At 43.4% G+C, this 15,613-nt stretch overlaps 1 protein-coding gene across 4 annotated transcripts in view; it reads right to left on the bottom strand.

The window, feature by feature from the left end:
• The window catches only part of ETV1 (ETS variant transcription factor 1), a 104,100-nt gene extending 102,434 nt beyond the window's left edge, over positions 1-1,666 (bottom strand). Inside the window, exons 1-3 of one of the 4 annotated variants that reach the window (XM_077490709.1) lie at positions 1,364-1,666; positions 693-848; positions 41-128 (exon numbers count right to left, since the gene is read on the bottom strand). In XM_077490709.1, coding sequence (XP_077346835.1) covers positions 41-128; positions 693-737 — 133 coding nt within the window. In that variant the 5' untranslated portion in view covers positions 738-848; positions 1,364-1,666. Of the gene's footprint in view, positions 1-40; positions 129-692; positions 849-1,087; positions 1,266-1,363 lie in introns of those variants that run through there. The other 3 variants (XM_077490705.1, XM_077490708.1, XM_077490706.1) reach the window with 3 other exon arrangements.
• Positions 1,667-15,613: the final 13,947 nt, after the last annotated feature.

Here is a 15,613-nt window from a genome sequence, read left to right as displayed (position 1 = left end):
AAAATTATATATATCCCAAAGAGTGCGTCACAGCTCTCACCTTCTGAATCATGAGCCAGGTCTCTGCTCAAAAACTTTCTTTTTCTGGTGTTGCTTGTCCTCTCGTGGCAAACTCTCCCACTCGTATTCTAAAAACAGCAGAAGAATCACTGTTTTGAGACAAAGTCAACTAAAAACCATGCAAGACCTGCACACCTCTCCCTGCCATCGTAGCCACCACAGACTTACAAAACCCATAAATAACCTCATTAAAAAAAAAAAAAAAAAGAAAGAAGAAGAATAAAATCCAGTGTGCAAGCAAGTCCTAGCTCATAAAAGCCTTATTAACCCCCGCTGTAATGTAGAGCTAGGTGCAGAAGCAATTGTACGACAAAGATAACTTATATTTACTACATACAAATTAAAAGCAATGGTTACATAGTTAGGTTGAAAAAAGAGTCCATCTAATTCAACCAATAAAAAAATAATAATAATAAAAATAAAAAAAAAAGCATAAAAACTATAGGAAGATAGTCAAGCTAAGAGTCTACAAAAGGTATTAAAGGGGCCTAAGCCAATAAAATGTAAAAAAAAAAACAACACTTTAATAAAGTGCAGTTAGCACAGTAATACAGATAGAAAACTTTCTTTTCTTTCTAATGAGCAACAGTGACCCTTCTAGGTACAATCAAGAAACTTTTCTCAAGACTCACATTGGTGACCACGTAAGGCACTTGCTGGTCGTAAAATCCATCCATCCCTTTAGATTTTACGCAAATCTTAAGTCAGAAAAGGGGTATCGAGCTCATTTATCGTCTGTTTTTTTCCTCTGAATCTGGGCTTTCAGCAACCTCCAGGGAGCAAAATGGCTTTAGGAAAAAAAAAAAAAAAAAAAAAGAAAGAAAAAAAAAAAAACATGAATGAAAGGCTTGCATTTGCATAGCTAATCAACCTTCTCCCTGATCTCATTCATAAAAATTCCCTCTAGTGCCCCCCGAACTACATTTGCATGAGGATGGCTAACAGCTCAGGAAAAGGGAAGAGAGAAAAAAAAAAAAAGAAATAATAAAAATAATAAAAAAAAAGAAATGAAATAAAATAAACAAACTTGCAAATATAAACAGTGGAAGCGGAAGTCTTGAGCTGTTTTGTATATCTACACCTCCCCCCCAGGCTGCAAGTGGAGATCTGTGATTTGCAAACGTGTGCAACAACTAGTAATGGCGATGAACAAGACTTGCAATGCACCTAACGGGAGTAGAGAGAGAGGGGAGAGAGAGAGAGGAAAGGAGAGGGGGATTGCAATGCAATCAAAGCTTACTATCAAACAGAGGGAGAGCAACATTACTGGGGGAAAAAAAAAAAGTTGCAAAAAAAGACCCACCTGATTGTGACTAGCTTCAGAGTACTCCCTCCAAATTGAATAAAAAACATTAATTATTAGCAAGCACTTCCCCCTGTGCAAGCTGTAATCTGCATTGACAGAGCTGGATTGTGTGGCTTTTCCTCCTCTTCTCCTCCAGGGGCCTCCTATCCAAACTGATCCATCTCTCTCTCTCTCCCTCTCCTCTCCTCTCTCTCTCTCTCCCTCCCCTTTGCTGTGTGTCTCTTTCACAGGATCACATTTCCAGCTGTCAATCAAGCTTCTCCCTCTTCCTCTGATAAGAACAACAATGGCTCCAAGCCCCAGCCTTTCTCTACTCATGCCCTCCCTTACCCCCCCTCTCCACCCCACCCCAGGGGGGGGGGGGGGGATTTGTCACTCTGACCTTTCTTCACCCTTTCAGTGACATTCGGAAACGCTTTTTGTTTTTCTTACAGAACGATTAACTTCCGAAAGGAAAAAAATAAAAAAAATACGAAGGCGTTTCATTACCGTTCCAGGCATTCTGCGAAGGGTTAAACGGAGCAAAAAGTTCTCTTTCAGCGCAAGGAGAATTCTCGTTGGGTTTGCAAAGACTAGTTTGCAATGTGGTCCTTCAATTCAATTTTATTATTCATTTTTATTTTTATTTTTTTACTTGGATGCAAATGAAAATTAACTTCCGGAAAAAAAAAGTGGGGTTCACCAATGCTCCAGACTTTCCAGGAAGGGTTAAACCAGACCAAAAAAGTTCTCTTTCGGCGCAACGAGAATTCTCATTTGGGTTTGCAAGTTTAGTCTGCAATGTGGTCTTTAAATTTTTATTATATTATTTTTATTATTTTACTTCGATGCAAATGGAAATTAACTTCCAAAAAAAAGGAGGGGTTCACCAATGCACCAGGCTTTCCATGAAAGGTTAAACCAGACCAAAAAAGTTCTCTTTCGGCGCAACGAGAATTCTCATTGGGTTTGCAAGTTTAGTCTGCAATGTGGTCTTTAAATTTTTATTATATTATTATTATTTTTTTTTTTGCTTGGATGCAAATGCCAAATGCAAAATAACTTCTGAAAAACAAGAGGGGTTTTCCATTGCGCAAGGCTTTCCATGAAGGGTTTAACCAGACCAAAAAAGTTTGCTTTCGGCGCAACGAGAATTCTCATTGGGTTTGCAAGTTTAGCCTGCAATGTGTTCTTTAAATTTTTATTATATTATTATTATTATTTTTAATTTTTCTTTGCTTGGATGCAATTGCCAAATGGCAAATAACTTCCAAAAAACAAGAGGGGTTTTCCATTACGCCAGTCTTTCCGTGAAGGGTTAAACCAGACCAAAAAATGTCTCTTTTGGCGCAACAAGAATTCTCCTTGGGTTTGCAAAGTCTAGTTTGCAATGTGGTCTTTCAATTTTATCATTATTAATTTTTTTTTTCTTTTTTACTTGGATGCAAATGGCAATAAACTTCCAAAAAAAGGAGGGGTTCACCAAAGCACCAGACTTTCCATGAAAGGTTAAACCAGGCCAAAAAAGTTTTCTTTCGGCGCAATGTGGTCTTTAAATTTTTATTGTACTATTATTATTTTATTTTTATTTATTTTTTTTGCTTGGATGCAAATGCCAAATGGCAAATAACTTCCGAAAAACAAGAGGGGTTTTCCATTGCACCCGGCTTTCCATGAAGACTTAAACCGGACCAAAAGTTCTCTTTCGGCTCAATGAGAATTCTCATTGGGTTTGCAAGTTTAGTCTGAAATGTGGTCTTTCAAATTTTCTTATTATTTTTTTTACTTGGATGCAAATGCCAAATGGCAATTAACTTCTGAAAAACAAGAGGGGTTTTCCATTGTGCCAGGCTTTCCATGAAGGGGATAAACCGGACCAAAAAAGTTCTCCTTCAATGCAATGAAAACTCTTGTTGGGTTTGCAAGTCTAGTTTGAAATATGGTCGTTCAATTTTCTTATTATCATTATTTATTTATTTTTTTGCTTGGATGCAAATGCCAAATGGCAATTAACTTCCAAAAAACAAGAGGGGTTCGCCATTGCGCCAGACTTTCCATGAAGGGTTAAATTTGACCAAAAAAGTTCTTTTGACGCAACAAAAATTCTCCTTGCGTTTGCAAGTCTAGTTTGCAATGTGGTCTTTCAAATTTTATTATTATATTTTTTTTCACTTGGATGCAAATGTCTAATGGTGATTAACTTCCAAAAAAAAGAAGGGGTTCACCAATGCGCCAGACTTTCCATGAAGGGTTAAACCAGACCAAAAGTTTTATTTTTATGCCGCAGATAGAATTCTTGTTGGATTTGCAAGTCTAGTTGGCAATGTGGCCTTTCAGTTTTTTTATTACTATTTTTTCAATTTTTTTTTCATGGGTGCAAATGTCAAATGGCAATTCCTTCCATAAAACAAGAAGAGGGATCACCATTATTCCAGGCTCTCTGCAAAGGGTTAAATGAACCAAAAGTTCTCTTCTGCGCAGCAAGAATGCCCTTGCATTGGGTTTCAGCGCAACAAAAATTTCCATTGGGTTTGCGAGTCCAGTTATCAATGTGGTGTTTTTATTTTTTATTTTTAACTTGGATGCAAATATCAGATGGCAATTAACATTGGGGGAAAAAAAGGAGGGGGTTCTCTATTGCGCCAGGCTTTTCACGAAGGGTTAAACCCGACCAAAAAGTTCTCCTTTGTCACAACAAGAGTGCTAGTTAGGATTGCATGCTCAGTTTGCAATGTGGTCTTTCGATTTATTTATTTTCCTTTTTTGGGTGTAAATGTCAAATGGCGAAGAAGAAGGGGATCACTGTACTAACATTGGCGTGCTACCAGCACAGAGACCGGGGTCTCACCGAGAGACCCGGTCCCTAGTTTAACGATTGTGACCTGGAACGTCTGATTCTAGGTCACCTGATTGCTGTGATAGCCTCTGATTGGCTATCATAGTGATCAGTCACTGTGAAACCCGCCCTCATGTTTTTTGTTTCTGTGAATGGACAAGAGAGATACATTGTATCTTTCTCTGTCCTTGTGGAGAGAGAAAAAAAAAGTGTGTAGAAATTTAAAAAAAAATAAAATAAAATACATTTTAAAGGTTTGATCTAGGTCAGTGGCGGGGGTTAGTGTTTGGGTCAAGGCCGGGGTCAGTATTTTTTTGTTTAAACTGCTTGCCGACCAGCTGCTGCAGTTATATTGCGGCAGAATGGCTGCGCAAATTGCCGCACTGGTACGGCGGTCCCTTTAATGGCTGTAGCAGGAGCCCCCGCAGTGCATCCCCGGAGCCGTTATACGTGGCCGGTGGCCACCGCAATGTCTGCCGGCCACCCACTATCATTACTCAGAGAGTCAGAACGGGGATCTGTCAATGTAAACAGACAAATCCCCGTTCTGTCAGGGAAGTAGAGAGAGATCTGCTGTTCCTAGTGATCAGGAACAGCGATCTCTCTCCTCCTCCAGTGAGTACACTCCCCCCACAGTTAGAAACACCTCCCAGGAAACATTTAACCCCTTGATCGCACCCTAGCAATGTCGGTTATACAATGATCAGTGGCTATTTTTAGCTGTGATCACTGTAATAATGTCAATGGTCCCAAACAAGTGTCAAAAGTATCTGATCTGTCGCACTCCTGCTTAAAATAGCTGATCACCGCTATTACTAGTAAAAAAAAAAATATATAAATAAAAATGCCATAAATCTATCCCCTCAGTACTTCCAGTCAGTCACCTCCCCCCACAGTTAGAAATCTCCCTAAGGAACACTTAACCCCTTCATCGGCCCCCAAGTGTTAACCCCTTCCCTGCCAGTGACATTTATACAGTAATCAGTGGCTATTTTTTAGCTCTGATCGCTGTATAGATGTCAATGGTCCCAAAAAAGTGCCAAAAGTGGCCAAAATGTTGCAGTCCTGCTAAAAATTGCTGATCGCCACCATTACTAGTAAAAAAAAAAAAAAAACATAATAATAAAAATGTCATAAATCTATCCCCTATTTTGCAGACACTATAACTTTTGCGCAAACCAATCAATATACGCTTATTATAATTTTTTTTTTTTACCAAAAATATGTAGAAGAATACATATCAGCCTAAACTGATGAAGAAATTAGTTGTTTACAATTTTTTTGGGGGAGGGGAGGGATATTTATTATAGTAAAAAATATATATTTTTTTTTTTCAAAAATATCGGCCTTTTTTGTTTATAGTGCAAAAACTAAAAACCACATAGGTGATCAAGTACCACCAAAATAAAGCTCTATTTGTGGGGGAAAAAAGAACGTCAATTTTATTTGTGTACAATGTCGCACGATCACGCAATTGTCAGTTAAATTGACGCAGAGCCGTATCGCAAAAAATGGCCTGGTCATTAAGGGGGTCAATTCTTCCGGGGCTGAAGTAGTTTAAATTAGTATCAGTGTGTTTTAGGTAGGATAAAAAAGAAAAAGCAAAATGCACAAATACATATATGTGGTATCGCTGCGATCGGCAGGAGCAGGAGAATTTATTTTGGGTTGTTCTTTTGTGGTAGGTTATGGCAATAGCAAGAAATATACAGCTGAATTTTAAAGCGGTTGTATAATCAATTTTTTTACTTTTACCTACAGGAAAGCCTATAAAATAAGACTTACCTGTAGGTAAAAAAATATCTCCTAAACCTGTACGGTTTAGGAGATATTCCCCTCGCTATGCGCCACTGACTGCAGCGGCGCATGCGCACAAGGGGATTCTCGGCTGAAAGCCCGGCAGACGCCAGACCCTGCCGGAATGAAATCTCCCGCGCGCAAGCGTGGGAGTGACGATATCGCAGCTCTGGCCACTCACAGCGCCGGAGCCGCGATACCCGGAAGAAACGCTGAGGGAACATGTCAGCTCCTCTGCATGGATAGGGCCAGATGTCGAGGCCTCGTTCTAAGGTAAGTATTTCATAATGAGCTATTATGCGGTGCATACTAGCTCATTATGCCTTTTTCTTTGCAGGTGGCAAAAAAAAAAAAAAACACATTGGCGGGTATACAACCGCTTTAAAGCGGAGGTCCACCCTAAAGTGGACCTTCCGCTCATCGGAACCCTCCCCCCCTCCGGCGCCACAATTGGCACCTTTCAGGGGGGAGGGGGGTGCAGATACCTGTACAGTACAGGTATCTGCACCCACTTCCGGGATAGCTCTCTGCGGAAAGGGGCGTAGATTACGCCCCTTTCCGCAAGTGCCCGCCCCTTTCCCCAAGTGCCCCGCTGCCTGCTGGGAAACACACAGATCCCAGAGGCAGCGGGGACCGTCCTTATTACGCAGCGCGACTCGCGCATGCGCAGTAGGGAACCGGGAAATGAAGCCGAAAGGCTCCATTTCCTGATTCCCATACCCAAGATGGCGGTGGCAGCACCCGAGAGACGATCTAGAAATCGGCTTCGGGTGCCGACATCGCGGGCGCGCTGGACAGGTAAGTGTCACTATTTTAAAAGTCAGCAGCTGCAGTATTTGTAGCTGCTGGCTTTTAAAAAAAAAAAAAAACGCGGAGTCCCGGCGGACTCCCGCTTTAAGACATTTTTTTTTTTTTTTTTTTTTTTTTTTTTTACTTTATTGGGCCAGTTTTCCTTTGATAATAAAAAAAAAAAAAAAAAAAAAAATCAGGGGATATCCATTACCATTTACAACCAAATTTGTCCTGAAAAAAAAAAGAAAAAAAGGTGTAATTCACCCGGATGCACAAAGTGATAAAATTTGCAGTTTTACTAACACATGTCAAAGTTGCAAAACTGGGCTTAGGCATTAACATTTGTTTTACCCTTAGGTGCAAAGGGGTTAAAAAAAAAAAGTAGGAGATTACCATTAAACCTGACCAAAAAGTGGTCAGGCGTCTGGTGGGTAGAGCCCCCTAAATACACGCAATGGCTTCCCGAAAGTCCATTTAGGCAAAATGTTTTAATTTTTTTTAATTTTTTGTTCATGTTGGCCAACTACATCAAAGGAACCAAACCGTCATCACTTCAAAAATCGGAGCGTAGATTAACGATGATAAAACTAGACATGTGCATGACAACAATAAAAAGAGTTTTGTTTTGATTCGTTAATCTAGTTATTTTGTTTCGTTAACCACTTAAGCCCCGGACCATTTTGCTGGCCAAAGACCAGAGCACTTTTTGCGATTTGGCACTGCGTCGCATTAACTGACAATTGCGCGGCCGTGCCACTCTGCCGACGTACATTGGCGTGCACCGGTCAGGAAGTGATTCATTCAATTCGTATTTGCAATTCGTATTCTGAATTTTTTTGACTTTTCTTCCAATTTACCGTTTTCAAAATGTTCGAATCGATAAATTTAGAATCGGTCGAATCTAAAACTTTAGATTTTTTTTTTTTTTTTATTTCGATTTTTTGATGAATTTAAAAAGCAAAAAATACCTTTCTCAATATGGCAGTCTTCGGATTCATTATGCTCATTATGAGGGGCTCCCTCCATCCCTGTGCTGTGCTCATTATGAGGGGCTCCCACCATTCCTGTGCTGTGCTGATTATGAGGGGCTTCTACCATCCCTGTGCTGTGCTGATTATGAGGGGCTCCCTCCATCCCTGTGCTGTGCTCTTTTTGAGGGGCTCCCACCATCCCTGTGCTTTGCTCATTTTGAGGGGCTCCCACCATCCCTGTGCTGTGCTGATTATGAGGGGCTCCCACCATCCCTGTGCTGTGCTGATTATGAGGAGCTCCCCCCATCCCTGTGCTGTGCTCATTATGAGGGGCTTCCACCATCCCTGTGCTGTGCTCATTATGAGGGGCTCCCTCCATCCCTGTGCTGTGCTCATTATGAGGGGCTCCCTCCATCCCTGTGCTGTGCTGATTATGAGGGGCTCCCACCATCCCTGTGCTGTGCTCATTATGAGGAGCTCCCCCCCCATCCCTGTGCTGTGCTGTGCTCATTATGAGGGGCTCCCACCATCCCTGTGCTGTGCTCATTATGAGGGGCTCCCACCATCCCTGTGCTTCGCTGATTATGAGGGGCTTCCACCATCCCTGTGCTGTGCTCATTATGAGGGGCTCCCTCCATCCATGTGCTCATTATGAGGGGCTCCCACCATCCCTGTGCTCATTATGAGGGGCTCCCACCATCCCTGTGCTATGCTCATTATGAGGGGCTCCCACCATCCCTCTCCTGTGTTCATTATGAGGGGCTCCCACCATCCCTGTGCTGTGCTCATTATGAGGGGCTCCCACCATCCCTGTGCTGTGCTCATTATGAGGGGCTCCCACCATCCCTGTGCTGTGATGACTTCCTGAGTTTTTAACTTCACCATAACGAATAATTGTAATTATTATGACAATAATAAAACGATATTAATGGACATTCTTATTTTGTCCGATTCTGAATCTCCCATCGACTACCATTACCAGTCTCCCACTTACATATAAAAAAAGGTCATTTTCCCAACCCTCACTCAGCAGCAGAAGAAAACCTTTGATTGGTCAACAAAACACCAGTCATGTTTCCGTTGTAATGGAATTTGGATCCGAAATTTCGTATATCGTATAAAATCGTACGAAACAAACCGCACATGTCTACCACAGGTTGCAAAGGTTGGCTCTGGTCCTGCACAAGGTTTGCAAAAGGGACATTTTGATGTGCCAGAGCCTTTTTGCTCTGACATGCATAGCCCAGCACTTTGCTGCATGCTGGAATCTGTTGTTCCACAACATCCATAGAGCTACAGGTTACAAGGGCTGACTCGGGGCCTGCGCAAGATTTGTAAAAAGGACATTTTCTGTGTCAAGTCCTTTCTCATTATTATTATTATTATACAGGATTTATGCAGCGCCAACAGTTTCCACAGCGCTTTACAATGTAGAGGGGGACAGTACAATTACAATACCTTCTAGATTGTAAGCTCTAACAAGCAGGGCCCTCTAGTCCCTCCTGTGTTGATTTGTATTGTAAGTGTACTGTCTGCCCTCATGTTGTAAAGTGCTGCGCAAACTATTGGCGCTATATACATCCTGAATAATAATAATAATACAGTTTGTTGCCGCATGCTGGGACCTGTAGTTCCACAACACCAGGAGAACCAATGGCTGCAGGGACTGCGCAGAGCCTTTTGCGGAGTGTGCATTTTTGCAGATTCTCATAACCATGCGCATTCTCCGCAAGATGGGATCTGTAGTTCAACAACATCCTGAGGGCCACAAGCCCCCAAGGGCTGAGCCTGGGCCTGGGCAAGGTTTGCAAAGGGGACATTTTGATGCATCAGAGCCTTTTGCGGCGTGTGCATTTTTAAGGCACGGGGGCATTCGCTAAATGCTGGGACCTGTAGTTCCACAAAACCCAGAGAGCCACAGGTTACAAGGCCTGCGCAAGATTTGTAAAAAGGAAATTTTCTGTGTGAAGTCCTTTCTCGTTATTATTCTTATACAGGATTTATGTAGCGCCAACAGTTTACACAGCGCTTTTCAACGTAGAGGGGGGGACATTACAATTACAATACAGTTCATAGCCAAATGCATCGCCACATGCTGGGACCTGTAGTTCCACAACACCCGGAGAGCCGCACAGGTTGCAAGGCCTGACTTGGGGCCTGCACAAGGTTTGCACAGTTTGCAGGAGGGACATTTGTTTTTTTTTGTTTTTCCATGCATGCTCAGTGATTTTCTGAAAGGGAGATATTAAGTATCCAGCCTCCCCGCCTCTTGTAACGTGATCAACAGTTTGCAGTCAACGTCTGGAGCGGCCTGAGCAGGATTGGTTGCCCGGGTAACCCAGGCGGGGTTTGGACGGCGTCCAGTCTGCCTGGGCCTCTCAGCCAATGGCGGCCTGTGTTTTTCTAATCTGATTGATGTGTTTATTCATAGACTCTCAGCCCAGATCTGCCTCCAGGCTCTCTCAGCTATAGAGCTTCATTCACAAAAATTCCAGAAAGGGTCACATGGAAGCCAGGCCTGGAAAACAAGCCAAACCTAGGCAGGCCTCTGAGAGGAGGACAAGCCCACTCTCTGCCTCTGGGACAACAACAACGCCGCCACCACCGTGCCCGAGGCTTGTGTGTTTTACAAAACATTTCCCCCCCCCCCACATCACCGAATTGTTAACGTATCCGAGCGTGGGAGGAGAGCGATTATCAGGCGCACGGTTCACCTTCCTCATATTAAAAAAAACCATCACTATGAACATGCCCCCTGAAATTTTTCAGAGAGGCCTAAGTTTGTAAAGCGTCCCCCCCCAGCCAGAACTTTATGTCTTAGCTTTGGCTATAGCAGTGTCGCCACCGCAAAGTACACACAAACCACAATCCAAAAACCTGAACGAGGGTCTAAGCCAGGGGTGTCAGACTCAATTTCATTGCGGGCCGAATAAGCAGGATCGTTGCCCTTAAAGGGCCAAATGTATCTGGGGTGCACTACGTACAGAGCGCAGAGTTCAGAAGTACGCTACATACAGAGTTCAGGGGTGCACTATGTACAGAGTTCAGTGATCAGGGGTGTACTAAGTACTGAGTGCAGAGTTCAGGAGTACGCTGCGTACAGAGTTCAGGAGTACACTACATACAGAGTTCAGGGGTGCACTACGTACAGAGTGCAGAGATCAGGGGTGTACTATGTAGAGTGCAAAGTTCAGGAGTACGCTACATACAGAGTTCAGTGGTGCACTACATACATAGTTCAGGGGTGCACTACGTAAAGAGTTCAGGGTTGCGCTACGTACAGAGTGCAGAGTTCAGGGGTGCACTACGTACAGAGTGCAGAGTTCAGGGGTGATCTACGTACAGAGTGCAGAGTTCATGGGTGCGCTACATACGAAGTACAGAGTTCAGGGGTGCACTATGTACAGAGTGCAGAGTTCAGGGGTGCACTACATACGAAGTGCAGAGTTCAGGGGTGCACTATGTACAGAGTGCAGAGATCAGGGGTGTACTACGTACAGAGTGCAGAGTTCAGGAGTGCACTACATACGGAGTGCAGAATTCAGGGGTGCCCTATGCACAGGATACAGGGCTTAGGTGTGCGCTACATACAGAGTGCAGAATGTTGGGGTGTGCTTCCTACATAGTGCAGGGTTCAGAAAGGCGCTACATACAGTGCAGGATGTACAGAGTGCAGGTTTTAGGGGTTCTCTTTGTACAGACTACAGGATTCAGGGGTTCACTTTGTACAGAGTGCAGGATTCAAGAATAAGCTACATACAGAGTGCAGGGTTTATGGGGTGTACTGCATGCAGAGTGCAGGATTTAAGTGTCAGCTTCATACTGAGTGCAGAATATAGGGGTATGCATTGTACAGAGTGCAGGGTTCAGGAATGCACTACGTACAGAGTGCAGGGTTCAGGAAAATGCTTCATACAGAGTGCAGGATTTAGGGGTGCACTTCGTACAGAGTGCACTGTTCAGGAATAAGCTACATACAGAGGGCATGATTTAGGGGTGCGCAACGTACAGAGTGCAGGATTTAGGGGTGCACTACGTACAGAGTGCAGGGTTAAGGAATACACTACTTACAGAATACAGGGTTCAGGAATACACTACTTACAGAATGCAGGGTTCAGGAATACACTACTTACAGAATGCAGGGTTCAGGAATATGTGTGTGGAGCAGAGGGCAAGAGCCGGAGGTGGTGAAATTGAGTTCTGCCACATTCCAGCTGCAAAACTGAGTGTGAGGGCCCATGTCAAAGTGAGCCGGATTCAGCCGGCGGGCCTTGTGTTTGACATATGTGGTCTAAGACCTTGCGTATGTTTTTTTCGGTGCTGCCCATACAAAACGCTCTGTGACTCTAAGCCCTTGTACACATGGTCGGACATTCCAATGGACAATGTCCGATAGGACCGCGTTGTCGGATAATCCGACAGTGTGTGGGCTATAAAATCTTCCGACAACATGATTCGTTCACGTCAGTTCCGATCGTGTGTAGCCTAGTCCGACAGACAAGGTGCCACGCATGCTCACAATAAAATTCTGAGACGGAAGCGCTCGGTCAGGTAAAACTACCGCTCGTAATCGATATAGCACATTCGTCACGCTGCAATGTTAAAAATTCTTTCATGCAGCGCATTCTCTTTTTCTTTTCAATGCTACAAGAATGAAGTTGTTTTGCTTCTCATATTCACACATACTTCTCCCAAACTTATTTCTTTATTCTTTTTGCTCATTTCATCAATACAATATTTTAATTCGTCACATCTACCCAATCTTTTTTTTTTTTTTATATAATTTTGTGGTTGGATTTTTTAATCAACATCTCCTTTTTTTGACAGTTTGCTCATCTTTGCATTTTTTTGGTGTGTTTTGTGTGTCAACTTACCACAACACCATTATTATCTTTTTAATTTATTGTTTTCTTTTTTAATCTAGAGGAGGTTGTTTGGTGTTGGTGCCCCTTGTTATTCATTTGACTTTGTATTTTTGAAATGTACCTGCCTACTCAAAAATAAACTGTCCTTTTTAAATTAAAACACATAGGCAAGTATTTCTTCAACCAAAAAAAAACTTTATTTAGGTGTCAGTAACAAATAAACAGGAAGGCAACGCTGGAGAAACTGGTCAATTTGACGTAGCCTTTGGCCCCCAGGGCAGACATGAACTAATTTGAAAATGCAAAATTGGTGGCCTGAGGAGTACATATGTCAGGGAGAGAAGTCTGGTCCAGAAGTCCAAGAGATCAGGAAGAGCAGATGCCATCTATGTCCCCAGGCTGTGGTCCTACAAGAGGCTGCATCTTCTGTCAGACCAGACTGAACCCAGGCCATCACTCTCTGGTCTTCCTTGGGCACTTCCCTCCAGGCTTCCTTCCAGGCTGTGGCTGGGCTCCTGTAGTTGGGGCAGGAGGAGGGCAATGGTCTACCTCCCGGCTGCCACTTGCCGCAGCCTCCTCCCGGCAGAGGTCTTCCTGTGTATGAAAATTAAGGGGGTAAATCCTTCCGGGGCCTAAGTAATTAAAGAATAATTAGAAATGTTGCACAAAGGAGCAACAAAACTGCTCAGGGACTTGGAGGCAGTGAGGAAACAGGTAATGGAGTTAAAAGGACAGCATCAATTTAAAAATATAGTTTTTTTTTTAATAAAAACGGACAGAGGTCCATACAGCATAAATACAAATTGTAGTACAAACATGATATGAAAATTGTCATAAAGAAGAGACTAAAGAAGCATAAAATAAGTACATATCCACAACCGGGAGGGTACAACCCAGAAAGAACCGCCTACTGAGGCTGGTTCAGGGGGTCCCATAAGACGACGATGTTTCGGAGTGATTCCTTCTTCTAAAGGTCCATCCGTTGTGTATGTATAAGCCCTTGTACACACGGTCGGAGATTCCGACGGAATGTTTCCGATCGGACCGTTTTGTCGGATATTCCGACTGTGTGTGGTCTACATCGGACTGTTTCCGTCTTGTTGGTAACATTTTCTGACAAAATGCTCCGATCGGACATACTCGGGTCATGTGTAGAGAATTCCGATCGGACAAAGTGCCACGCATGCTCAGATCAAATTCCTACACCAAAGCTATTGGCTACTAGCGTGAACGTAGTCCCGTTGTAACGAAATAACGTCATCACGTCGGATTTTCCGACAACTTTGTCCGACCGTGTGTATGCAACAGTTTCGGACAAAATCCGTCGGACAATATCCAACGAATTTGGTTGTCGGAATCTCCGACCGTGTGTACAAGGGCTTAAAGAGATGCACAAATCTCTATGAGACAATAACTGAAGATTAGCATATATAAATGGTATATATAACAAGTAGACATATACAGTATAATATGGCATTTAAGGCATAAACACAGTCCATATAAACATATATAAAAACATAGTATAATGTAAATGATAATAATAATACTTAAAAGTATTGAAAAGTGTGAGAAGCTCGATACCTACATAAGATAGGCATGGGTAAGCCTCCAAACTGAGCCGGTGGATCACGTAAATCGGGAGTTAGCGCAGCCGCAACCAAAACTGTGTTACTGCAAGGGCCCACCCAGAAAAAGGAACCCCCAGTGTGGTCGCCAATGGCAACCAAATCTGAGCCAGGAAGAGAAGTACAAATTTGAGTAACAGTGTATGAATAGAGTAATAATTGTATATAAGTGAGTGCCATGCATCATAATGGCACAAAGAGAGAATGAACTCTCATAGGTGTCATTGGACAAGATCTATAAACAGGTAAACATAAATGAACCTGTCTTTTAAGTTGTAAAAACGCAGTGTCTCTCAAACAGCCAGCCCCGGCCACCAGAGGAAATTAAAACCCCATAAGGACGGGCTGGATGGAGAAGCTAATTGTCTAATTGTAAGCGCCTGTCACCTGCTCACAAAGCAGCTGGGGGATCCCAATAGAACGCCCGGCCATGGTCCAAAGAAGGGGGCCAGCATAGGCCTGGGTGGACCCCCAGCACGATCATGTGCAGCGGAACCCCACCCTAGAGGGCAGGATGATGTCACGCATCAAAGCGCCGCCGATACGTATCCAAGCAACGCTTGTGGCCAGGAAGGGGCGAGTGTATGTGGAGTGTCCGCAAAAGCGTGTGAGCTCTTGCCTGGGAGTAGGAGTCCCCATGGAATGGACAGTCCTGACGTGTCGGGCAGGACACAGAAGACACCTTTACATTATGAGGCTACCCCTCCAAATTGTTCTGGTGTTTCAAAGAAGGAGAGATACTATTATTGGTACAGCATGCAAAGATGTTTTAAACAATTGGGCACTTTCAGCCGTATGGTAAAAAATTAGGGAAGATCCTTTTCTGTTCCATTGAGACATGCTTTAACCAGTTTGGTGTGGAGGAACTCAAGTGGCCTGCACAAAGCCCCAATCTGGTCTATGCCACCTGGAAGGATATAACCTTCATCTGCCACACCAAAGGATTCACCAGTTATGAACACTACTGTTTTAGAACTGACACCTGTTCAGGTATGCCTGTGCAGCCACAACATAGTTAGGAAATGGGCTAAGATGCACTGTAATTCCGTAATGTTCCTGAAGAGTGTTCAGTAAAGTTCTTGAACTGTTCTTGATCCTGGTCTGAAGTTATTCAAGGTTATGCATGGTGGTACATGGCGTATTAGACAAACAGGGCCTGTAAAGCACACATGGGGTATGAAACAAGGCCATTATGAAAGGTTAGGTTGGCAGGAAAGCTGGAGTTGCAGAGCAGTTGCCATGGAAAACCAAGAACTAGTGGGAAGTGTATAGAAGCCGGTCATGAAGCGTGGTACATGGCAAAGGTGAAAGGTCCTCTGGCAGAGAGGGGGTCTAGGGCTCTGTCTCAGAGTAACCAGGACCAAAGCTGCGGAATGGAGACC

This window comes from Lithobates pipiens, unplaced genomic scaffold, assembly GCF_037356315.1.
Source record: "Lithobates pipiens isolate NorthernLeopardFrog02 unplaced genomic scaffold, aLitPip1_a1.2 Scaffold_19, whole genome shotgun sequence".
NCBI lineage: Eukaryota > Metazoa > Chordata > Amphibia > Anura > Ranidae > Lithobates > Lithobates pipiens.
Note: the sequence above shows the minus strand (reverse complement) of the source record. Positions and strands in the feature narration are given on the sequence as shown.